We start from the raw sequence: 25,718 nt of genomic DNA on the forward strand, positions 1-25,718 counted from the left end.
GTACTACGTCACAAGGTATCACTCGTCAAGTTAATTCATTTGGGTATCATTTAATTTTTAAATAAGGCAAAACTAAAAAAAGAGTTTTGTACAAAAAACTGTATGCTTATTAACTAACGAAAAAAACTGTCTGGCCTTTTCAACAACACACACACACACATATATATATACACATATATTATGTATATATATATACATCTATATATATATATATATATGTTTATATATATATATATATATATATATATATATATATATATATATATATATATATTAGTCACTGTGATCATAGTATACAAATTTAATTAATACAATTATGTACATATAAAAAGTTGATAAGTGAATAAGTTAAAGAACGTTGATTATATTTCAAACATCAAGTGTATCAACATGTAAGCACAATAACAGTTTGAACAGGTATGTATTTAAATAATAGTTACATCTTGTCTACAGGGGTAGTACTCGATGGACACAAAAAGATATCTTTCGGGTAGAGGTCACCGCGTATTCGCAACGCCTTCACCCCATCAGGCGCCGCACGATGCTCCAATTCACCAATCAGTAGATTGTCAGTATAAACTGACCACTCACCTGGTCCACGGACTATTCTTATTGTAGTCTGAAATTCAAATAATGAAATTAATTGAATATTGTCGAATATCGAACGGTACCGGCGATTCTTTCCTTCATCATCTTTACGTCTACTGGTAGACGCTTCCTGCAACGCACAAGTCTACTTCAAAGATCGCCACGGTGATCGATCTTGCGCCGCCCGCATCCAGCAACTCCACGTGACCTTGACTATATCATCGGACCTCCGTGTAGTGGCCCACTCACACTGTTCTTGGTTTATTCATCAATAAAGCCAAATACGTTTTATGAACGCACTAAAATGTACAACATGTACATTGTAGTTGTAGGCGGTGTCTTGTTTTCACGTAAGTTCACACTACATAATGCGCTTTCATTACAAGACTTCTAAAACTTGGATTGGACATTTTGAAATATAATTTACAGAATATTAAGATCTTTCCTACCTGAATCACGTAATGAGTTACATCAGGTTGAGATGAGATCTACATATATGTAATATACTATAATACATCAAATCCAAAATAATATTCCTAACTATTTGTATAAAAGTCACATTAGCTTTATTGTCAGTTGTCAAATGTATTGAGAAATGGTTGAAATCGAAGGTGCTGGAGGTAACTTGCTGGATTGCATTATAGTCGTGTCAGTTCTAGCCTTACCAACTACATAATACATTACTTGAAAATTGTTTATTGTGGCAGAGATTTATTTTGTAATATTATAAAAGCTTCATAACAAATATTTAATCTTTCGTAAACTTCAAGTTTGTTGATAATAAGCTTCCACTAATTCATTTCTATATCCCAGAAACCATGACTCACAATATAAAAAATATAAGTGATATATGTATATATATATATATATATATATATATATATATATACATATATATATATATATACATAAAGACTTAATAATATAAGGCTCGACTTCATCTAGTTAGCAAATCTTGCTATAGGAAGTGTATACACATAATACGATCCCCAGAAAATATACTGAAAGCTTCTATTTAAAAAAAAAATCAAAGAACGTTTATGTACAAAAGGTTACTACACTGTAAACGAAATCATAGAGGAGAACAGACCTTGGGAATGTGTTCGCTTCTAGGCTATTTCAATGTTTATTTAGTAAACTCAGATTATTTTAAAAAGAAACAATCCCGCTGAGTTACTTTCGACTATTCTACTCAGGTCTGAGGCATTTCATCCGAAACGGTGGTGGGCTCAATTTGATGTAGACAATAGATGTAATCTATCGTATGTTGAATAATTTTTTTTTTGAATTTGAATAGGCTTTAACTTACATAAAAGCCCGGTATGAGTCGCGCGGTACGTTGTCGCCGCTCAGGCCCCCAAGCCCCAAAATGCGCGTTTAGCACGACCAGCTGGTGGCTCAGCTGTGCGTCCGACTGCGCGCGTACGTTCACATGGAGAAGAATGTTCGCGCGGGGCCATTCTCTGTGCACGTCCATCAGGTCTATCGCAAACGATTGTAACATTGGACGGAGTCTGTAATAAACGTCGCTTATTTTAAAGTTGAAAATTGAAATAAAACCTGAGTAATAAATATTGCTTCTTCATCATATTAGCCGACAGGCGCCCACTGCAAAGCACACCAGTGATGTATTTCGTCGATAAATTAAGTGAGAACCCTATTGTAAGGAAGTTATAAACACCACTTTGACTTTTACCTACACCACGAAATTTTAAGTGAAGGCACGGAATGTTATTTATTAACCTGTCTTTTTACAAAAGAGCAAAGCAAAGAGCTGTCTTTTTTCAAAACTAACGGATTAAAAATATATCTTTTAAAACTAGTCACAAAATTTAAAAAAAATAATCCCTGAGTGAAATTATTTTGAATCAATTTGCCGACTGGCTCATAAGACAGAGTTAGAAAACTTTGTAAAATAGTTTACCTTCCATAAATAACTAACTGATGTCCTTCAGGTATACCATTTGACAACTTGGCGATAACATTAGATTGCCATGTTTTTTCGTCTTCATTTCGTTGTTGCTCAATATTAGGTCTCATGGGAATCTATTAAATTAACATAACATAAATCCACTTAATATTATAAACAAGTAGAAAAAAATTAAGATTGCACAGTTATTGTCAAAATTATAAATTCAGCTTACTTCTAATATAGGCGGTCCTGTAGTTGGATATAAATCAGTTTTTTGTATTTTTAATTCTGCGTCTCTAACACCAGTGATTTGAACCCACGTGGCGGAGAGAGGGGACGGGTTTCTGTGTGCATAGCTACAAAAGTGTTCACCGTCCACTGCCCAGAGCGTTTCCTTCTCGTCGACCAGCACCTCGACCGTGAATGATCGATCCAACTTGAAAGGAAATAATCTGAAATAAATATTTTGAAGAACTGATTAATATCGTAAAAAATAAAATCAGGATATAGGACCGCTTGGAATAGACCTGCATTCAGCGTATTGCAACAACAATAAGTTAGTTTATCCTCCTTGTGAGTGGACATCGTACTTTGTGTTTGTGGGTCAGTGGTCTCAGCTCAAAAACCTTAATCCAGTATTACGTACCGTCACCAAAAAGAGCAAATCCGTAAGTTTTACTTAATAATTATATTTTTAGTGGTAAAGTAACAATGTAATATGGAATTCTTCTCTGTCAATTGTTCTCAATGATACTAATGCAAAAACATAATGATTTTGTATTGTTAAATAAACAGAAGAAACTATCAAATATAATATTAATAAATTTGAATGCAATAAACGATCATACCTGAAAGATGTTGTCTCTTCGGAACCCCATTTGTCGTGTCGACGAGTGTTTCTCACGACGTAACATTGCGGCATTCGAACGTTGAAATGAACTGCTATGTCCGTACGCCCAGACTCCACGTCCCCGCACCCAATGTTTAATGCAAACCTAAGACAAAAGTAATAACACAAACAACATATTTATGTGAGGGCGATGATCGTCATCATTTCAGCCTTAGAATATCCATTGCAGGAAACAGACCTCTCCCATAAATTTCCAACAAAATCGATTAAAAGCAGGTTGCACCTAGTGTCTTTTGCCTTGTTTATTACAATGTAGTGTGTGTGCTGTCTGGAATTTTAAAATACAAAACTTTGCGCCGCACCGCATTTGTGTACAACACACTATTGAGTTGAAGCACTGAGTTTAACCATCAACTAAAATTTTTATATATGTCGCTGGACGGCGCAAGACCACTGTTCGTGGCGATCTTTGGTGTATGCCTTTGCTATGGGCGTCTATCGGCTGATATGAAAATGTATATTAAATAATACATTATGATTTGTGTGCGTACTGCCTGCCGCATTATCGAGCCTGAATTTATTAAGTACTTGCTACGAAAGATTTCCAACGTTTTGTTTTATTGCATGTACGAAAAATAAGCAATAATAAATCTACCTTTGAGCTGTCAATACAGAGGTAAATATAGAAATTTGGAGCTTAAAAAAACTAACAACTCAACGGACGTATGAACTTGAAAACTAATTAATTAATGACGATTGTGTTTGTATGTACAGTCGAAAATAAATTTATACACGATGATTGGCTAAAAGCTTTAAAGAGGTAAATATATAGCTTATTAATTTATTTATTGCACACACTATCCAAAACTCAAGGGATTCAGTAATAATAAATAACGCGATGATAATATAGGAAAAAAATCGTATTACCACATATTGAAATAAAATATTGTTAACTATTTGTCCCTTCAGACTTTTTAATGCCAAAAGTTATTGAGCTATCGCATTGCATTACAAAACATAAATTTATGTAACCTAATTCAATGTGAGCATTTTATACATGGTTTGATATGGGATTGGAAATAGGAGCAAAAGCTTTAAAACTTTTAGCAGACATATGAGCTTTTAACCAGCATTTAAACCTTTAAAGCTTTTACGTTAATATCCAATTATTCTCTACATAGTATTAAAAACAAAATTATGAAATTTAACGACAAAAATGCAATTCCGCTACATCAGTGGTAGCTCTTTTATTATTAAATGGTTTAATATATCAAAATATTACTGTACATTATTATTATTTTAATTTTTCTATTAAAAGGGCAGCCCTACCTTGTATCATAAAATCAGTGAACTAACGACGTGCCATTTTGCCTCAAGGTGAGACTAACCTAATAGCGATAATAAAATGCCTGATCCTTAACCTAATTTTACCTGCTAAATATTACTCACCATGGTAAATCTTCTGTGGGAGTTCCCGTACATATGATAAGGGAGCCAATTGACAACGGCTCTGTCAGAGTTTGTGTAAATTTTACATCGCGAGCCTCGGCCAGCTGAGTCTGTAATAATAAATAATAGAGGATAAATATTTACTTATACACGCAATAACAAGTTAAAACAAAACTACTGCAACAACACTTGTCGCAAACATGACACTCACTTTTTCCTAAACTATTTCTTATTATTTTAAACAAAAGTACTTAATACTGCATTAATTGATTCAATATTTTAAGGTATGCTACAGTTGTGGCATGTCAAGTTCAAAACACGTGCACTGCATTTTCATTTCGTTGGCAATTTGCGTGCATAATAATTATTAATTCATGTGACACATGCCTATAAAAGTTATAGCTTCCGCTATTTAAATCTGTACCATTTATTATCCTTTATTTATCCAAGAAATATTAAATCATTTAAATATAATATCAGTAAGAGGGGAATTATACCATTCGTATTCGTGACTACGTTGTAAAAGAATGCATATTGTCCTTGCGTGATTTTAGTTCGTAAATTGTACATAAAAGTTGTCGAACCTGTATGAGATTGCACAAATATCTTGATCTTAATATTATATTTAGCCCTTTTTATCATTAGCTTATTGCAAATAAGTGATTATACATTAAAACCTTGGACATAATCTGAGTTAGTGACTAGACTGTCAACCGAGGTATTCGAGGTACCTCGAGGAGGCCATTGGCCCATCCAGGCAGCCAGCCATGAAAATTGCTCCAAAGTTATCTAAAAACTCGGCGGCCACACAATTCGGAGATATTGTAATAAGGAGCCGGCCCGAGCCGAGGCTTCCCAAGGAGCCCACAGGCTTTGCTATTTAAAAGAGGTTTTAGGCTAAGCGCCCTCAGCGCCTTGACAACTTGCATCCGTGAATTTAGGTAAAAAAAAATTAGTTAACGAAGTATTTGTTTCGATGTTAACCTTATGGGATCTATTGCATCGAATAGACAATCTACAATTGAGCGTTGCAGACGTGGATTGAAAGTGATAATTTGTATTACAGTACTAATAAAACTACTTCGAGGTACATTATTTGAGTTCAAGTAACTTAAAAGTAATACAATTGAAAGAGTGAATAGAATGCTTATTTTCAAGATTAGGTACTCTAGGTGCAGCTTCTTTAACCGCGACAAATATTAACAATCCGTGAGTTGAAAACGACGGCAACTATTTACATAATGTGCAAACACTTTATTAGGTATAAAGAGTTTGCAAAATTAACCACCTACTCATTGTAAAATATAAATGTTTACCACGTTTGAAACCTACAAATTTTTGAAAGACACATTGTTATTTGTGCAACGTTTTTGTTTGTCCAACCAATATCTATATTTTGTGCTCTCTGTTTGATATTTCGACTACGATGACTAGTTTGTCGTCGTGAATTTTTAGTGTAAAAAGACAACTAACAATATAGTGGACCATGGTTTCTAAAACAAACTCTACTACGTAGGCCTCAAATTTCAAAGATCGTTAACTTCACAGCGATAATTTTATGTTATTCTTCTTTTAAGTTATCCCTAACGAATTATAATGAAAGAAGAATTATAACAATGAGTGTTTTGTTTTATTATTAAAAAAATATGTTCAAAATCATTGTTTCTTAAAAATAAAATTAATGTCATTAGCGTAGATCGCTGATTGGTTTATACAAGAGACAGTACCTCTTAAATATATTATTTTTAATATGTAGACTTAAGGTACATTTTGTTGAAGATAATTATTTTCCTTAATGCTCTTTAAAATAATAACAATACAGTTATAAATTTAATTTAATCTATATTACTATACAATTAAAAGTAACCTTGACATCGAAGTTATAATCTTATTGTCTTGATTAAATTACGTTTCCAGGCGTACATAAAAACAAAGTTACACAATTTAACAACATCTAGGAAGTAGGAAGATATTTTGTCTATGTTGCCTTGTACAGGGTGCTGAAAAACCTCTCTCTAGTTTCAATCTGTACAAAATGACATACACTGCTCTAGTTTAGGTATTCGATTTATCAACTCCGAGAGACTCCCTTACAGTTTACTTTGCTTGAACTTGAGAAGACATCGGCTGTCCTACGTTTCCTCAGTTCAATCCAAATGTGCGTGTAGTACAGAGCAATCCAGCAACAGAAAGTCCAGGCCTCTACTTTGCTTTTGAAAACTGAGTCAATTACAATACTGCAATGTACAATACAATACTGTAATGTGTATAGACATGCAGCACCTACTGCATAGATTATCCGCTGCATAAAGTCTTTTAAGGAAGGTGGTACAGTTATAAAAGTAACATTACCAAGTAGACTGAGAACTGAAGATATTTTTTTTCGTTTAAATATCATCCATGTTTGATACGTTAAGAGTTTGAAAAACACATTGGCCAGACGTAGACTTCAATCAGGAGTGCGTGAAGGAACTGTAGACATATCACATGATATTGTATAGTGCTCTGCAACCGGTGTGCTGCAGGTCGGACACACTTGTATGTCGCGGTAAAATTAAGAAAATGAAATTTTATAATTTTTTATTACACATATTTTTTTTTATTTGAGACACCGTGGCACGTCACGTTCACTCGTCATTTGAATTTAGCTTTCGGTGTGCCTCGATATTCTAGGAAAGATTTTTGCGTGCTGTAGATGAGACAAGCAAATGAAGTGAATGAAAACGAGCTTTACTATCGGAGAAATAATTCACTTACTCGTTGTGAGACGCTCGCTGCTATACGCTAATATTCCTTTAAGAAAGCTATACCTTGAGTTTAATTTAATAAAAAAAAAGTTAGAAATGTTTTCTTACATTTGGAATGCAGCAAATTCAAAATTACAATCTAAGCAATACGCTTATATGTACGTTGTATAAAAAAAAACTCGCGCGAAACGTTTTGACTTGATTTTATGAATATTAAAAGAGGATACTGTTACATTATTTATAATAATTCGTACCGAGTTCACGTGTTTTATTGCAAACCGTCTACTCATTTTGAGAGGAGACTTGTGTCCTAGCACAGATAAAATTACAGGATTTATCTGATTAGTTCATCTTTCATTAGTTTTAAATAAATGTTACTGAATAAAAAGTAACCAAAATAATATAGTTAATACTAATCTACGATAATTTCATCAAAAATCGTGGATATTTTTTATTTATTACAATTTTCGAGAGAGTTGCTTATGGCTAAAAATGCATTAACACATGTTGAACATGATTAGGAGTTCTATTGGAATACAAATAATCAAGGCGATGGCTTATTGCCAATGCTGTTATATTTTGGCTTCAGATTTTAAATACACAAACCCACGAACAGTTTTGATACTGCCTGTCCCCTATAGTGATATCTATAATAAAATATCATCTATTTGAAGCTACCTCCAGTGAGGTCTTAATTATTGAACATGACCTTTACTCCCGGTTTCTGAAAGGTCAATTAAAATAGCAATCACGTGACATTTATGTTAAAAATGATCATTTCTTTAACCTATTATACGGTATAACAAAATTCGACTAGGCGAGAACTTACAACAGCTGTAGGTATACATTCAGCGGGCTGATTCATAACCATGAAGTCATCGGGTCGTACTGCGTTTTTAATTGGTGCCAGGGTTTGTCCGATAAGGACAGGCTAGTGGCTACGATATGAATACCAATAGTTTATTTTCAAGATACTTGCGTTCTACCATCAGAGTTTTTGATGATTATGTTATAAAAAGATTAATGAAAATATCATTACGATTGTCAATGCCAATTTATAAATGGAAATACAATAACCACATGAAACACACAATTATTCGTCATTAAATGCAAGGTTTATTAAAAAAATTTAATGATATTGGTTTTTTGATCCTAAAACATCATGATAAATGACTACGAACGCCATGACAGAAAAACGAGGCGAATCCGTGTGCTATATTGAAAATACAAATACAATAACGTAGTAATACAATAAATCAATGTTTACGTTCATTGCATACGGTGACATTGAAAAAACTATATGTATACAAATTTAAATACGTGTATATAAATTTGTATACATAGAGTTTGTATTATACATATATTATTTAATGGTAGCAATATTAGGGTAAAGGTACTATTATTTTTGTTTAGACAGCCTTAAAATTAGCATTGAAAGGTTGCGTGACCCAAGGTAATCGATAGTTATATCCTACCGTTGCAAACGTTAGTTTATAGGTCGGAGAAATAACAACACAGAAGAAATAATGTGACGAGAAAGACAATGAAAATGTGGCAAGAAAAACAATAAAAATTTCGCGGTTCGTAAAAAGTGCAATGACATCATTTACTTTTAGCATTAACCTTCAAACTGAAATACATCACGTATTTTAGCATCCACTGTGCGAAGATTTAGAAAATTTATAGCAGAAAGTTAATTAAAACTGTTACTAGGTTTATTAAATATGAATTGTAATTCAAGATTTTCACAATACTTGAATGGTAATTCAAGAAATAATTATATTTGATGGGAGGAAACGAAGTAAGAAATATTCTCGAGTTTTCCAAATATATATGTTAAATAAAGTTCGGCGGTGTTTTTAATTGAAAATTCTAATCGAATCACTCTTAAACTGAAGCAGTGTAAGCAAATATAATTCGTATGTATATTCGTGTGTAACATATCATGCAAATTTAAAAAACCCACAAAGCCAAATGACAAATTTTTATAATTTTTCAATATGTATTCAGTCAAGTTTTATGTTACTAATTATAATAATATGAACTCTTCAATATGCAAAATAGCAACTGCAAACTTTTATTGAATATAAAAGGTATGAATTTTATTCACGTACCTACACAGGTGCAAACAATTTTTTTTAAATTTTTGCTAATATAAAATGTATCACTGTATTAGTAACATAAAATTGTACTTATACATTGTGTGTTATTTTGTAATAAGATACAAGAATTACGTACATTACCCAAAATGTGCCCACAAAGTGTTAGATAGGTGTGACAACAAAGAAAGTGCATGTACACATTTCAAATCGAATTACCAAGGTAGCCGGTACAGAATCTTCATTAACACTACCATTACGTGAACGCGCGCGGCAAAACAGACGTCGGCAAAACGCACCGCAGCCGCATCGACCACCACAGACCATATTTCAACTAAAAATCGCTCACTGAAATACTAGGAATACTGTAAGCGGCTGCGACGCTCAACGAAATATCAGAGTTGAACGCAACTTTGCGATTTACGTCCCAGTTACGTCCACAACCCACGAGAGACTTTTTATTATGATGCCTCATACAAATACTCAGTATCGGTAGGCGCGCCGTACGGGTGCGGTTGAGATGGACAATCGGAACTCTCTTTCATTCGAATAACTGTTATCGTTTGTTTACTTGTTATGATTTAAGATAAATACTACATTATCCTTAAAATAACAATATTTTAAACACATTTGAAATTGTCAACAACGAGCCATTATTACCCAAGACAAAAATATCTCATTACCAATAATTGGAACACCAGGAAAGATTATTATAAAAATAATTTGTTATAGGGGCCTTGAGGTCCTGGACCGGCAACAGCGTACAACGTTCACCCACAAGGTAGACAGACGACCATGTTAAGGTCGCCGGAACACGCTGAATGCAGGCAACTCTTCTTGCTATTCCTATCGAAAATCTATGAGGGAAGCCTATGTCCAGCATTGAAAACCTATGTCCTACGGTTGTAACGACGGTGATGAAATTATTATTTCATCATCGTGTATTATGATACCAACATTATATGTAATTTTCCCATAAGGCGTAGTCCTTTACAAAAGAATCTGGCGGTTATAAACGCTTTGTATACGAAACATTTATTAGTAACTAATGTTTATAAATTAATAAATCAGGTGAAAGATGTTTTGTTAGGTAACTAATAGAATCTCCACCATATCACACACACACACACTAATAAAGCAAGTTTTTTGGCATGTTCGATTTTTACGACTTTTATATTGTAGTGTTAAAATTATACCAATCGTAAAATACAAATATATGAAGTGTAAGATTTTATTTGTGGGTAAATGACTCAAAATATTGCAATATCAGAAGACGAAGATCTTCGATCTTGACTGATGTACGTTGCCCGTGATGGCACATGGTTTTGAAACGTGGTCGTTTATGACGGGCCTTATAAGAAGGCTCGAGGATACCCAGAGAGTAATCGCTACGAGATCGAATCTGAAATAAGGAGATCCGCAGAAGAAGCTAGATCACTGACGTAACTTGAAGAATTGCTAATCTGAAGTGTTATGAGCGAGGCACATCACTCGTACAACCGCCAGCTGTTGGATATCTACAAGATTCAAATGTGGCGACCGCGAGCCAGTAGTCGCGGCTTGGATATGTCCCCACTGGGCGAAGCGGCGACATTCAAGGACGCAGAAAGTCGCTAGACCGATCACTGTGGCGTTCTTTGACGAAGATGGCTTTGGCGACCACCATTGGCTGAGATCATGATGATGATGAAATTACTCTCGTCAATATACGAAAATAACGCAAGGTTATAACACAGAACCCCGTTTTAATTTAAGCTTAATATTTAATATGGGCTCTTTAAAGATCTTTTCACGGTTCTTGTGCATTATTTTTTTTTGTACGTAGATATTACTCGCATGATAGAATGTGAACAAAGCTCGCATGATACCCAAAATAAGCAAAATAATATTAAGTTTCAATTCGACTCCTTGGCCCTCTCTCGTCAGAAGACACATAGATAACATAAGAGATAGGTACCGGCGTCACACAGTGGTGCGTAAGCATCATTATTGTTCCTGTTTGAAGGTGTCTTAGCTGTTCTAATTACACGGCTAATGGAACTTTACATATCGTGGGATTATGGTGTCACACACAATTTTAAGTTCTGTCGCAGTATAATAAGAAAGGCATCTCACTTACTTTCAGGTGAACACTCATTTTTTTCTAATATTAAAATAAGAGTTGTGAAATTATACCTGATATATTCGTAAATATTGAGTGAATCTTTAATTCCAATTTGATTAATCTCTAAATTAGAGACAGTAAAAATGGTATTGAAGTTATTTTGAATACTTATCTGTATTTGTCTGTAATGTTTGCAATTAGAGAGGGTAGATAACTTTAGAAAAAATATATAGTATACAGTAAGCCACCTTTGACCAATTGTACATTCATTGAGTCATTTTAACTATCTAAACTATGTTCTGATATATCCAGAAATTGTTATTGGTGCATGGGATCAAGTTATGGGATGATAATTCAATGTGCACAAAGTTATTATTGACAAAGGTATTTCAGTACATATTTCACATAAATGCTGTATGTTACAACCATAATTCTAACTCAGTTATTATTTTATATAATTAGATTAGAATTAAAAAAAAGTTTTATTTAGTTGTTGTGTGATTATATTGTTCATGAAATTATTATTACCGTAAAGTTTGCTTCTTATCTTTATAGATAAGTTTCCGAGGGATGATAACCTACCCATATCAATATGAAGAAACTTGGCTACCAAAGAAAATAGTGAACAACACCAACCTTGAGTTTAAAAAACTAAATCATCAACTTAAATAAATCATGCACAACTGAGAATACTTTTAAAGTGAAACACTACAATAATTACATAAGGTCCAGGAATTGAAAAGATAGTGTTTATTTCACCTTGTGGCTTCCATGTAAAAGCAGCATGTTTATGTTTGTCACTTAAGTGGTCACTAGTGATAATCATCTAATAACAGGTACCATATACATAAATTTGGTGCTAATGAATACATGGTGTTATACAGGCTTGCATCTTATATATAAAAAAAACTTTGTTTAACATAACAATATCACAGGCAAGCCACATCACTAATAACCAATTTCTCTTTACTTTCAGACATATTTCAGAAAAAGGTAGAAGCATACCTAAAGTTATTAAATTCTTTTGCCTTTATAAATTATTTTTTGGTGTATAACTAAAAAAATTTCTTGGACCCCTCCATCATGTCTTCAGACAAATTTGTGTTACCCATTCGAAATATTTAAGTAGCACCTTTGTAATTCAAAAACCTGTTAGTACCTACTTTGGTGACGAATGATTCAACTGTACACGAAAATATGTATAATTTGTGTCACAATCATTCTTTAAAAGAGATTTACATTAGCAGCAAAAAACAATAAATAAATTCAGAAATAGGATAGAAAGTGAATGTTAATGTTAAATTTAGGTAATCATTTATTTAACAATTTTTAAGAGGAATTGTTTTATGATGGCACTGATATATCTATCTGTAATCTAATAATTAGTGAAAATTTTAGTAATATTGCCACTAGCATGATTATATCTAATAAACATGAAGTTATGTAATTAATAAAACTTGGCACTTACTACTACTTCTATTACTACCATTAATATTTTGTTCAGCATTAGAATAAAATAAGAGTATATACTACAAAACTAACATTGGATTAAAATTAATGTGTTGTATTTCAGTCTTAATAGATATAAAAACTGATATGTAATAATAGTATTATGACAATAAGGTCATAAAAATTATCATAGCCAATAATAATCATCTACTAACTACAGTATTCATATTGGCAATAAGAGCCAGATACTGAAGAAGGTAAAAACATGGCATCTTTCATTTTATTAGAGTGGTATAAATTAAAAGATGCCAAATAAATGAAGGGTGATCAGTGCTTTCATTAATCTTCTCGTAGTGTGATGTTCCCATATTAAGAAAAATAACACCAGGTCCAATTAATTGTATATATAAATTTATACACATACACACACACACACATATATATATATATATGTATATATATATGTAGATATCAGCAGTCCCTACTTATTATACTAAAAAGAAACAATGCAGTTTTAACTGAGTTAGGAGTACTTCTTTTACCTTAAAATCGCACCGTAGATTCAAAAAGTAATCATTTGTATAATGATTACTAACTAATAATCAAGCCTTCTTTTATCAACAATTATGAGCAACAGGTACACAAAAGGAATGTATGTGTGTGTCCACACAAAGGCTATTTCCCATTACCGTTATGGAAGTCTTGTACTATAATGAAGTAACTCTAAATAAAACTTACAGGCAATTCAAAATTTAACTACCAGCTAATGTAAATCTGTAATGAATTGACTTTTTTCCCCAGAGAAGGGAATTTATTTGCTGAATTTTGTTTATTAAAAAAGTATAAAATTAAAACAAGTATATGCTATAGAAATGAAAATGATATATATTTTCTGTCTTAATTATAATCCTCCCTTCTATACATATAAGCAAAAACCAATTAAAATGCAATCTCAGAACTAAGCACAAGTCGAAAAAGAAAGTGTAAAATATTGTTTTTACATACATAAATATTGATGTGTAAGCTAACAAACTACGAACACAAAATAGAATGCGTTTATAATAGACAAACAATATAAAAACAGTATTGCATGAACTAATGTTCTAACAAGATAAGAATAACAATTATTTGTCGGGTGTCGAAGTTTTCATAACAATGTTTACAGTTTTAATAATTATGTATACACATACATATATGAGTTGCAATAATAAGTTATACGTGTCAATATTTTTTCTCTAACCTCGAAGTCCAAAGCATCTTCAGCAAAATCATACTCTATCAATTCTTTCGGTAATAGTCCATCTCCCACATTGTAATCCATTTTTATACAATTCACACATTTCATAACATCACTTGGCATGTTTCCGTACACAGAATATTACTTAATGTTAATAATATGTTTTATTGACCTCTTAATTAATTCATAGTAATCTGTAATTAAAGTTATGTTAGAACTGTCATGCTTCTATTTACCTTTCAAATATCAAGTTCATCTTATAATTGTTTCCTTCACTACAAGTGTTATGTAGATAAAAAATAGAAAAAAATATCAGAAGGCAGTATAAGTTTACCTGTTAGATTTTTAACATATAACTTAAATTTTGTTTTTGAACATACTCTATGTATATTAATACAATATACTTAATAGGTTTAAATCAATGAATAGGTCCGTTTTGAACTAAATTCTTCAGCTGCTTTGTGTTATACTGCTAATTATGACCGATGACCCACGCTAATTTTTAAGGAATTTTCTAATAGGAACGTTTATAGAATCTGGCATAAAATATAGAAATGGATAAAAATGATTTCTTTTTTTATATATGCAGATTAAAACGCTAACACTATATGTATTACAAGAAACTAAAGAAAATTCGTAAAAAAGTCGTTCGCGTTTTGTTTTTCCTTTAAATCGATGGTTAGTCTCATCCCAAGCATAAATAAATGTCATTAATTTTCTTAAATAACTTTTTTAGAGGAGGTTAAGGAAGAATTATTCGGATAAGTTTTGATATTTCGATCCGAAATGTTCGTTTGCTTTAAACATAAGTAACAATGCGCGCAGTAACACCAAAACAATCTTTATTTATGATAAATAGCAGACTATTTTTAAATAACACGATTTTTTTATTTTTTTTTATTTACGATTTATACTAAAATTACAAACCACTTATGACCACCTAATACGTCTATTTACCTCTAACCACAAACAAATTACAGCTGTGAGACAAAAATGCCTAGGTCATAATTATGTGACACCTCTTTTATTCATTAAAAAAACCAACAGACACAGAAGCTCTTAGGTTGCCGTGATCTTCAGTACATTGATGTTTTTTTATGCTTGAACGCGCGTTTTTAAATTCTCCTCGAAGCCAATTCAGTAATATTTATTTTTTTGTAATCTTTCTAAGCATATCAAATGTGTATTTTATGTTATTTTAAAACAGATTTGATATTAATAAAACAACAATTTGTTCGAATTTAGGCTTCTGTTACATTTCGTTCCAAAAAATTTCTCTACTTTTTTATTCGCTTTTTTATATAAATAAAACTGTTTTTGTACGAATAAAAAATCATATCTTTATTGATTGATAATTTCAAAAAGTTAACATAGCATTTTAGAAAACAAAATGATTCCTTGAATAATTACAACACGAAATTTACGAATTTTTTGGTGAATTTAGCAAATTTTTCTTTTTCGGTGGTGCCTGAAAATAAGACATAGCTGAATTATTTTTTATATTAGTAAGAATACACATATATTACGTTCGTTTAACTTGCAATTCTTCTTCTTCTGGTTAGTCTATAGATGTTCACTGCAAGGCCTATGCCTCCCCTAAAGGTCGCTACGGTGACAGGTCTTACGCTGCTCATATTCAGCGCTTCCCGCGACGTTAACTATGTCGTCGGACCACCTAGTGGAGCCTTACTTACACCGCATCTATCGGCTCATGGTGGCCACTCGAGAAGCTATCGGCCTCAACGGCCATGGGTCCACCAGACGAGCAATTCTTTGAGCTATGTCAATGACTTTGGTTCTTTTGTAGAACTCATTTTCGATTCGATCTCGCAGTAAAACTTCGAGTATAGCTCTCTGAGTGACCTTGAGCTCTGAGCCTTCTTATGAGGCCCATCATAAGCGACCAAGATTACCATTACCTATTCTAGATTCAACAGATACGTTTAGCGTATGCTATATAATTATTGGTACAATTTTCTTAAAACATTTAAGAAAAAATTGCAACACATTTTATTTCAGAACATTTCATTTGAAATATCCGATTTTAAGTATATATATTTCTATAAATTTTGGTTTAAATTTACCGCAAATTATTAAGATGTGAATTGTAATTGAATATATTACCAGATTTGGGTGGCTTGCTCTTACATGTTGTAAGAGTTTAGCTCTAGTAGCGTACTGACGTGGACATCCAGAACATATTGCTGGACGACATGCAATTATTCCTCCTTGTATTGAACGCCTGCTAGAAATTTCAGCACCTGAAATAAATTTAATTCTTCATATTGACTATTAATACAGAATTCAGTAGATTTTTCATATTGTTTGTGCTTTGTAGCTTCAGGCAAATGTAACGTAATTTTATTTAAAAATAATTGAACAATAATTTAAAAAGACGACATCTAGGCAATGACTTGGTTTGGGTTTTTACTGATGGAATGTTTGTATCAGATTGTAACGTCTTTTATGAAGGCACAAGCACACTCTAGAAGACAGAATGCATGTATATTAGCGTTAGCGAGATATTAAAACAAAAAATTTAATTTATATAATAAATAAAGATTTCAATAGTAAAGACGCCATTTTACCCGGGTGATGGATTTTAACGTGACGATCACGTTTAGCTGCAGTTCGATATATCTTCGGGCACGCGGTACACGGGTAATGGCGCACTCTCTTCTCAAGTGGAACCGACACCGACGACGTTTTATGCACCCGCCACATGTGGTTCACCAGCATTCCCCGACGCTGCTCATAAATATTTAAAATTTTACTTTAGTATCATCTATATTAAATGATGATTGATTGAAAATTAATCTCTTTTGAAAAAAAAGAAAGTTTCTAAGCAAGATTATAAATTTACATTATTTTCTATAAGATTCATTCATCATATCAATCAAAAGACACCCATTGCAAAGCACAGGCGCTGCAGCCAACTTCCTGTGACCTTTACTACGTCGTCGGTTAACCTAGTAGAGAAGGATTATTGAAGTAAAAAACAATAACTTACCTTAAAATTAACTTCACATTCTTCACATTTGTAATGACTCTCTGTTGCATTTTTAGGAACCTGTACAAAAGTTGTTGTTATAACTATAAAATATAAACATTACGTAATTTATATGATCACCGGTACAAAAAATTGCAATTTCTTAATATGCATTCCATTTTTAAATATATTTTTTAACACTGGTGCTATAATTAAACTATTTTGTTTTACGATTGAGTGAAAGGTTAAACTACCATTGGCTCGGAATGTTGATCAGCTGAGAATAGCCGGCCAAAAACCCAGCACTAATTTTTAAATGAAGTTTAACAAATTTCTATATGTACATAATATCCTCCATGCAAATGAGTTAACAACCTCCACGCACTCCAATTAACCAAAAGCTCCTGAATGCTGTAATATTTATTTAATAATATACTTTTAATTTTAGATATAAAACTGAAAAAAGGAAAGTCCAGAAGATGTTGCGGAACTTTAAGATTTGTTAACTTTTTAAATACGAAATTTACGCGTTGTAAGATTTTTCTTATTTCTCTGTAATATTTATCCCGACAAAGTTTCGATAAAACGAAAATGAAGGATCCATTTTATTTTCAAAATCACCAGAGGGTCGGACACGCATAAAATAATGTATTCATTGAGTTCAATGCAGAATAGTTTGTTAGATTGCCCGAGCCGCGGCTCCTCGGGAAACCCTCGAGCGCTAAGGGGTTTTTTTATATGGCACCTTTTTGGGCATTCCCCCTACCATGTGTGGTGGGGAGGAACGTCATATTCGTTCGTTATTCTCGTTATATTTTCAAGTATTTATTTATTTTTTAACCAATTTCTATAGTTCGATCTTTTTGAACATGGGCATAAGCAATTGAACAATAAAAATAAAGTGATACGAGTTTCAGGAAAAGGCTTTGAATGAAAAGGAATTAAAAAATAGAAAGGCAATCATTTGGTGAGAATGCTGGAAGAAGATGGACTGAACAGAGTGGTTTCATTGACGAAAAGCTAAGAAATGCTTAATATGCGAGAGAGAAAATGCTGAATGTGCGAGAGAGAAAATGCTGAATGTGCGAGAGACAAAATGCAGAATGTGCGGTTGAGGAAATGTTGAGTGTGTGAGTCCATGAGGTAGATGTTAAATATCGCTCGTTCATGATCGTCCGCTACTTCGACTTCATTATGGATTGAACCAAGGATGAGGAGATCCCTAGAAGAACGAAAGTAGCCCAGCGACATTGATGCATTTTAATACATATTCCATGCATTTTCTTAACCAATTTGTTACAATGTTTAAACAAATCCGCCAAAAGTGTTGTAAACTAAATTATAATTAAAACAAACCATATCTGTATCTTCCTGATTGGGATGCTCAGATGCGACATGATTCCTTAGTTTCTGACTACTTGAGAAATATTGACCGCATTCACAATAAAACTTAAGTCCAGGGCAAACTCTGAAATAAATAAATATATCAAAAAAAATATTATTACGTTTAATGTGCAATGTATGAACAATAACTAAGTGTATTAATTAACCTCACATGATTTCGTTTGTTCTCTCTCTCAATTGTTTGATTGCAGGTAGGACATGAAATCAGTTTGGGTATTTCTTCTTCTTTATCCTGAAATAATATGTAAATGTCATCACATAAGACATGACAAAAATATTGGTGACACAAAAGTAAAACTTTACGAAAAAAATTTTAATGTGTTATCAATAAAAAGTACCTATTTTATTTATTAAGATAAACTTTTTGGACCATACTCCCAATACTCGAGAAAATTGTGAAGTTTATTAATTTAACCCTTTTATTGCCGGGCGAAAAAGTTGTGCCTATGCTAAAATAACCGGCCTTACAGTTTTACTAGAGTTTGGGAAAATGCACATAAAAATCTAACGAGGAACAATATTTACATGATTCAAAAAGCAGTGTACTTTGGATGAAGTAGAGAACAAAACATTGACAATAGTTTTTCTCTACTCATTAAAAATTAAATAAAAAAGGTATAAATTTTCATATCAATAGTTAAAGTTGAGTTCTCTCTAACAAAATGTCTTTTCACCATAATTTTATATGGAACAATTATTATGAAGTATATCTCGAAAAGCTTCCATAAGGGCCCGAAGCCAGAGCAAATGACGCCACAGCTTGGATGTCGCTGGAGCGGCCACCATCGGTGTTTATATTAGATTTCGGAAACTATATATTTTAATTCTCTTATGAAATAAGATCATTAATAACGTATTACAAATTTATTTTGAAAAATGATTTTTCGCAATGCGAATAGTAAAAGTACTACGAGGCGCGGGCCGATATATCTGGTCTAGCACTTCTCGCCAATGTAGCAGGAGCCGATATATCGGCTTCCGGCACTAGAAAGGTTATGTTGCAAGTGTTTACAAATAACAGTCGCTGAGATTTTTTAAAAATATTATCTGCCTACATTGAAAGGTCATCAAACGAAGTCAAGCAAACATCTTTACTATCGTAATAACTTTTTATGGACCTCCGCTTACCGATTGTGAATCCTCATTTTTTGTCACCCAAACACAGACTCCCGTCGAGTCTCTCTTGGATCCTTGGGGTTCTACTTGGACCTCTGGGTAGACCCATTGGACCACTTTAGAAAAAATTGCTTTTGATCAAAAATAAACTAAAGCGAGTTTCTGTTTCGATGTACAAAAGCGAAAATGCATACCTGAAAAACTTCACTGTGACATAGGGTATCGTTGTCAGATGGAAATCTTGTAAAGTCTAATACGTTGGTCAGGCAACTCTCATCTCTACTAATGACGGAATAAGGATTGAAATCGACTTCAGAGGTGGAGACCCCTGATACATCGAGATTTGATATTCTATCCGTATCAAATAAATTATTAAAATCTATGCCATTTGTGTAGTTGTTAAAACTCTCATCCGAGGGTATCCTGCTTTCATCGGCATTGAAACTTTGGTTAATCGTCATATCAGACAATGAAGGAGTCTGATTATTTTGAGAATCTTCATTAATTTTCACAGTATTTTTTGTACAATGAAGTGTTACATGCCTTTTTAACCTGAATAAAGAAATGACGGATATAGAACTATTGGATTATATTCAGATCACTATTAAAATGTGATACATTAAAAACCTTGTACTGTACTATATTTGTTATAAATAATACGTTAGTATTTAAGTTAGTATCGTGCACAGAACGATCCTTTTTATAAACAAGGACTCATTTTACATTTGCCACCTTTTTATATACGGCGAAGTTCGAGTTCTAAGTAAAATATTTAGTTACCAATATGCCCAGAAATAACAAAGAGCTTTTAATATCCTTTAAAAAAATTAAACACTTCTGATCAAAAATAAGCAAGCAAAAAATTAATAAATCATATTGAGCGATGTTCGGTATGAGTAATATTTACAATTTTCTAAGCAACATTGAATTCTGGGCAGATTCAGTATCCGCGAAATAAAGAAAAGAGATTTAAAATGTTTTTATCTTTTTGCTTTAGTTTTATAATTCATATTCTAATCTTTAACTTTGAAAATCGTACGCGAAAGGTAATGACTTACGTGAACAATCTTGAAAAGGTTTTAGTACATTGTTTACAACGATATTTGCGCCTAGTTAGTGGTTTTTCTTCCTGCAATGTGACAAAGAAAATGATAAAAATTGGCACTAAATACAAAACGCAAAATTCAAGCCTACAGTAAACAAACAGATGGAATATAACGATGATGGTAATTATGACAATGAATTCTAAGCAATTTAAAAAAATATTTTATGTAAAAAAAATTATAATTATTTTCTAATCAGTCTTAAGACGGCATATGCATGATAAAAAATATGAGATATTCCTTGGTATATAATAAAATTTAGGCAACCTAATAAAAAATAATAATTACTTTATGATAAACATCCATATGGTGTTGCAATAATGCAGCAGTTGCCATATTATGTTGACATTCATAGCACCACCATCGCCGATCATTGCTCTGTATGCCTGCAAGTGTAAGCAAGAAAATATTAGAAAGTAAGAAATAAAAGTAGTACATCAGAATGTTATCAATTAAAATTGATTTTGTTGAAAAAGCATTTTATTTAATTTAATATTAACATATTTTGGTCACAAAAGATTTTTTTATTTTGTTTGCTTGTGAATGACCAATCTTTAAAATTCCAGCCAAAGGCGTTACACCATAGTCCAAGCAATTAAATACTTTACAAAGTTGAAACAAACAATCTTGTTAATGATTATTTTCCCATTAAGGGACAACAAAGTAAATTGCCACAACTAGTGACTATAGAAACCAGATTTGGATGAATAAGAAATCGTTTTAAATGGTAATGTTGGCAATAATAAAAGTTTAATAGTATAAACAATTATACTGTGTCTAGAAAATTTAGAATTAAAATTTAAAATAAAATATGATCTATCAATTTTTCGAACATTATGCTACATAATGATATGATATGATATGATATGATACATAATGCTTCACCCTGTAAGTCTCTCAAAAGACATTATGTGGAGAAGCATTTATAAAAAAGTAAAAAAAAATTATTATAAGGGTACAATAACACAAAAAGGTTGAGAAACAATGCCATACAACTGTGGTATCATAACATTAGTTATATGCCTTATAATAGAAATTTAACATTATTTTTAATTAACAAAAAGCTTACCTTTACACACAGTTGAGGGTAAAGTCATTAATGGAAATCCATGATCTTTGGCATAATCTTCACTATAACCAAGGACTAAGGGAGTCCGTGCTGTTAATGATGTGAGAGTATAACCATATAATTCATCATCTTCTTCATGTAACCAAACATTGGCTGTTTCATCACTGCCAAGTGGCAACAAACCTATCCAATTTGATTTATCTGTAAAATTTATAAAAGTAAAAAGGTTTCAATAATAGTTTTCATTAACAAGAAAAACACTTAAAGGTACAGTTAAAATTCAAGATTGAACATGTTTTCATGATTTTATTAAGTAAATTACCATTTATTGTACAAATTGTAATGAATAAGCATATGAATACAGTTTATATTCATTGCATTTGAATATGGTTGTACTGAAGAAAATTTTTCTAATAGTTAATAAATTATTTAAGAATTTGTTAGTAATACCTCTATCTGATGTATCAATATATGTTACATTAACATCGTTTTTCCGTGACAGAAAGACTGGCTGCATAGAACTTACGCTTTGAACTATTAATCTATTTTCTTCTTCATGGGATATAACACTAGTTACACCTGAGGAAGACATAAATCGTAAAAATCTTGGAAATGAAAATGTTTTGGGTAAAAATTTAATATCATACAACAACATTTTTCCTGTGAACAAACTATTGAGAAAGAGATTTTTAAGTTCGGTTTATATTTCGTTTTAGTGACAATTATTTGAAATATTTATTAATATTTTTTTCCTTGTAGGCGAAATCTTTTTCTAATATATATGTGTAGGTATTTGGTGTATAAAGTCATGACCCTGTTGTTAATAGGACATTTACAATTTTTTATGAAATTTTTATTGTGTGTATGTGTACCTTGAACAGGACCAAAACGCACATGTGCAGGTAGTGACCTGCGAGGATATATAACTCCATTTCTAATTTGAAGGACTGAAGGTAATACTGCTAAGGCTCTTGGTAATATTTTACGGTCTGGAATGTGAACTGAAATAAAAATATGCAACTTGACAACATTATAATGCATAATTTTTTTTATAATATAGCTATTATGAATATTAATTATTTTTTATCATTTCACTACTACATTTTTAGGTTTGCTTGGACACTAGTGTGGTGGAGAAAACCTACCTAGGATCACATTTTGTAATTGGTAATTATAGAGGTGTGAGAGTGTGAGAGAGAACAAAATAGAGAGAACTTTCACCCAATTCTAAAGACTCATAGGTGAATCTCAAATAAATACAAATAAATAAAGTGTGGTTGTATTGTTGTATAATAACAATACACTCATCAATACTTATTTATAAATATTCAAATTCTTGTCTGAGAATAACAAGTTGACAACTTGAGGGATATCAGAAGATGCTTTAATCAGTTTTAACCCAGGCTTAGCAAAAAATTGCTGTTCATCAAAGTACTCCGTTAAGCTCACAGAATCCAAAAATTGGCTTTAAAGAAAATTAGCCTACAATAGTAAAAAGCACATTTATTAGCTCTTAATTAATTTAGTTAAAAAAATTTCTATTGTAAAATTCAATAAAGTGAAGTATCATGACATATATCTGCTTAATATTTTGTTTATTTCAATAAACAACTTTATGTATGGTACCCATGATAAAAATAAAAAATAACTTTTTCTAAAACAAACAAGTGTATTGACTAATATTGTTTTTACTAGTTTATAATTACAATGTTACAACTGCAGCTACACAATCCTTTCAGTGAGAGGATGTAGAATAGCTAGATTCATAACAATGTCTCAATACTTATTTCTTAATAAAAGTGTCACTAAATAGTTTACACAAAGCGCAAATTTTTAAGTATTAAAGCTGTAGCTCATTTCTAGCATTATGATTGTAGAAATCTATATAAAATTGTATGTTTTTTTGGTATTGAATGTGAGGTTACCACTTATGAACTAATTCTTATTAATAGTAATATTCTTGCTATTAATATTTATTTAGTTTTTTAAATAGTTTATTTTAGTTTTTTCGCAGTTTAGTCTGATTGATGTAATCTTTTGAGTTAGATCTACTAAAATTTTAGATTTAACTTATCTCTCAGAACTTATCAGGATTGGTGAAATTAAACTCTAATATTATTTTATAAACCAGTAAAGGTAATCATATTATTATTTACTAAAATAAATAGTAATTACTTACCATAGCTTGGTATTTGTTTGATATTTGTATCTGATAAATAATTATCATTATCATATTTTGGCAGGATAGGCAATGTTTTAGTCTCCATAGCACAAAGTTCAGGTATGTTATATTAATATGTCTGAAATAAATATATTTAAGTCAGTTAATACTAGTCATTGTAATTCATTAAAACCATTTATTCGTTTTTCTTTACAACGGTAGTATGACCGTAAATTTATACACTAAAATTACTACATTTACTATCGTAATACACAAAACTATTACTTTTCTTTTAAACAATTTCAAGTTTGTATCTAATTTATATCTTCAAAGGCTCATCATAACAGTCTAAATTAAATATTGTTTATACCGAAATATACAATATTTATATGAAATAATAAATCGTCACGTTGAAAATTAATATGGAAAGGCGATACTGATTGAACGAATAATATGAAATTGAAATTCTTTGTAATGTAGTAATGTTATTAACTGTGATGTTAAATAATAAACATTAAAATGTATTTTTTTTTTCATGAACCAATGCCAGTGGTCATAAAGCCATCATTGCTACCATGAACGAAAGAATATATTGGACGGCGCTAAAACAAGTAGCCGCTCTTGCGATTTAACAAATTAATAACGAAACGATTTATCGTTTGTCTCTGTTCTTATCATGAACTCTACTTAGGAGTGAAAGAGATTATGATAAAGTTTGCAACGTCCTAAAAATGTGTCCAGTTAGTGACCTCAAATGAGGCCATAACATTGAGTTTATTGAAGATTATTTATTGAAATCTAAAGCAAATACGAGTGTTACTGATAATGTCCTAGCTTATGAAACGTATGATAAAAATCTAAATTACAAATAATTATTAATTCATTTATTATATTTATGTACTTATAATAATATATTTATGATAGTTAAAGTAATCTATTTAATAATATTAATTCATTTATGTGAATTATTTAAAATGTAAGACCAAAAATGTCAGACGTTGATGTCAGTTTGCCTGAAAAATTAACTGATTTTTGTGATGATCAATTGTTAAATTAATGACCATTGATTCAAAAATTTTGATGCATGAAATATATCAGTACAAGTACTTTTATATAAGATTAATTTATTATATACCTCTAGATACTATATTTTAGTTACTTTATTAAACTATCTATTTCTATTTTAGTTATTTGAATATCTGAATAAAAAATAATTAAATACTCCGTATTTATAAAACATTAGTTAATTTTTGGATATGGTTCGAAGTTCTGCGACATTGAGTCATATATATTAATTAATTTTACTATAATTAATATATAACACCATACTGTAATGTATTACATTCTTAAAATTTTACTATTTATTTCAATCGAGTTATCTTTTAATCAGTTAAGTAATTTTGATTTAAAATAAATTATGTACTCATAAACTCACTTCATT

General features: G+C 31.5%; 2 protein-coding genes across 5 annotated transcripts; both read right to left on the minus strand.

Annotated features, from left to right (window-relative positions):
* Positions 1 to 303: 303 nt before the first annotated feature.
* Positions 304 to 14,681, minus strand: LOC137932857 (galectin-8-like). Of its 3 annotated transcripts, none has more exons than XM_068776540.1 (7): positions 14,439 to 14,681; positions 4,800 to 4,909; positions 3,349 to 3,495; positions 2,733 to 2,952; positions 2,513 to 2,634; positions 1,898 to 2,102; positions 304 to 619 (listed from the first exon to the last, which is right to left on the minus strand). In XM_068776540.1, the coding sequence occupies exons 1-7, from the start codon at positions 14,556 to 14,558 to the stop codon at positions 437 to 439; spliced, it is 1,107 nt and encodes a 368-aa protein (XP_068632641.1). In that variant the 5' UTR covers positions 14,559 to 14,681; the 3' UTR covers positions 304 to 436. The 3 variants fall into 3 exon arrangements, with proteins under 3 accessions (XP_068632641.1, XP_068632642.1, XP_068632643.1); XM_068776541.1 differs by lacking the exon at positions 14,439 to 14,681 and adding an exon at positions 9,865 to 10,122; XM_068776542.1 differs by lacking the exon at positions 14,439 to 14,681 and adding an exon at positions 9,785 to 9,865.
* Positions 14,682 to 15,814: 1,133 nt separating this feature from the next.
* Positions 15,815 to 24,857, minus strand: LOC137932778 (PR domain zinc finger protein 10-like). 2 transcript variants are annotated; one of them, XM_068776449.1, is made up of 14 exons: positions 24,563 to 24,857; positions 24,296 to 24,416; positions 22,989 to 23,117; positions 22,567 to 22,695; positions 22,117 to 22,317; positions 21,336 to 21,433; positions 21,003 to 21,073; positions 20,139 to 20,496; positions 18,975 to 19,060; positions 18,781 to 18,892; positions 17,446 to 17,505; positions 17,024 to 17,183; positions 16,560 to 16,696; positions 15,815 to 15,903 (listed from the first exon to the last, which is right to left on the minus strand). In XM_068776449.1, exons 2-14 carry the CDS (start codon positions 24,381 to 24,383, stop codon positions 15,856 to 15,858), a joined length of 1,677 nt encoding a protein of 558 aa, XP_068632550.1. In that variant the 5' UTR covers positions 24,384 to 24,416; positions 24,563 to 24,857; the 3' UTR covers positions 15,815 to 15,855. The 2 variants fall into 2 exon arrangements, with proteins under 2 accessions (XP_068632550.1, XP_068632551.1); XM_068776450.1 differs by having other exon boundaries at positions 24,296 to 24,857.
* Between the last annotated feature and the right edge of the window lie 861 nt (positions 24,858 to 25,718).

This window comes from Battus philenor, unplaced genomic scaffold (genome assembly GCF_028537555.1).
Source record: "Battus philenor isolate CCGP_79_NKW_IND1 unplaced genomic scaffold, ilBatPhil1.0.hap1 SCAF_12, whole genome shotgun sequence".
In the NCBI taxonomy this organism is placed as follows: Eukaryota; Metazoa; Arthropoda; class Insecta; order Lepidoptera; family Papilionidae; genus Battus; species Battus philenor.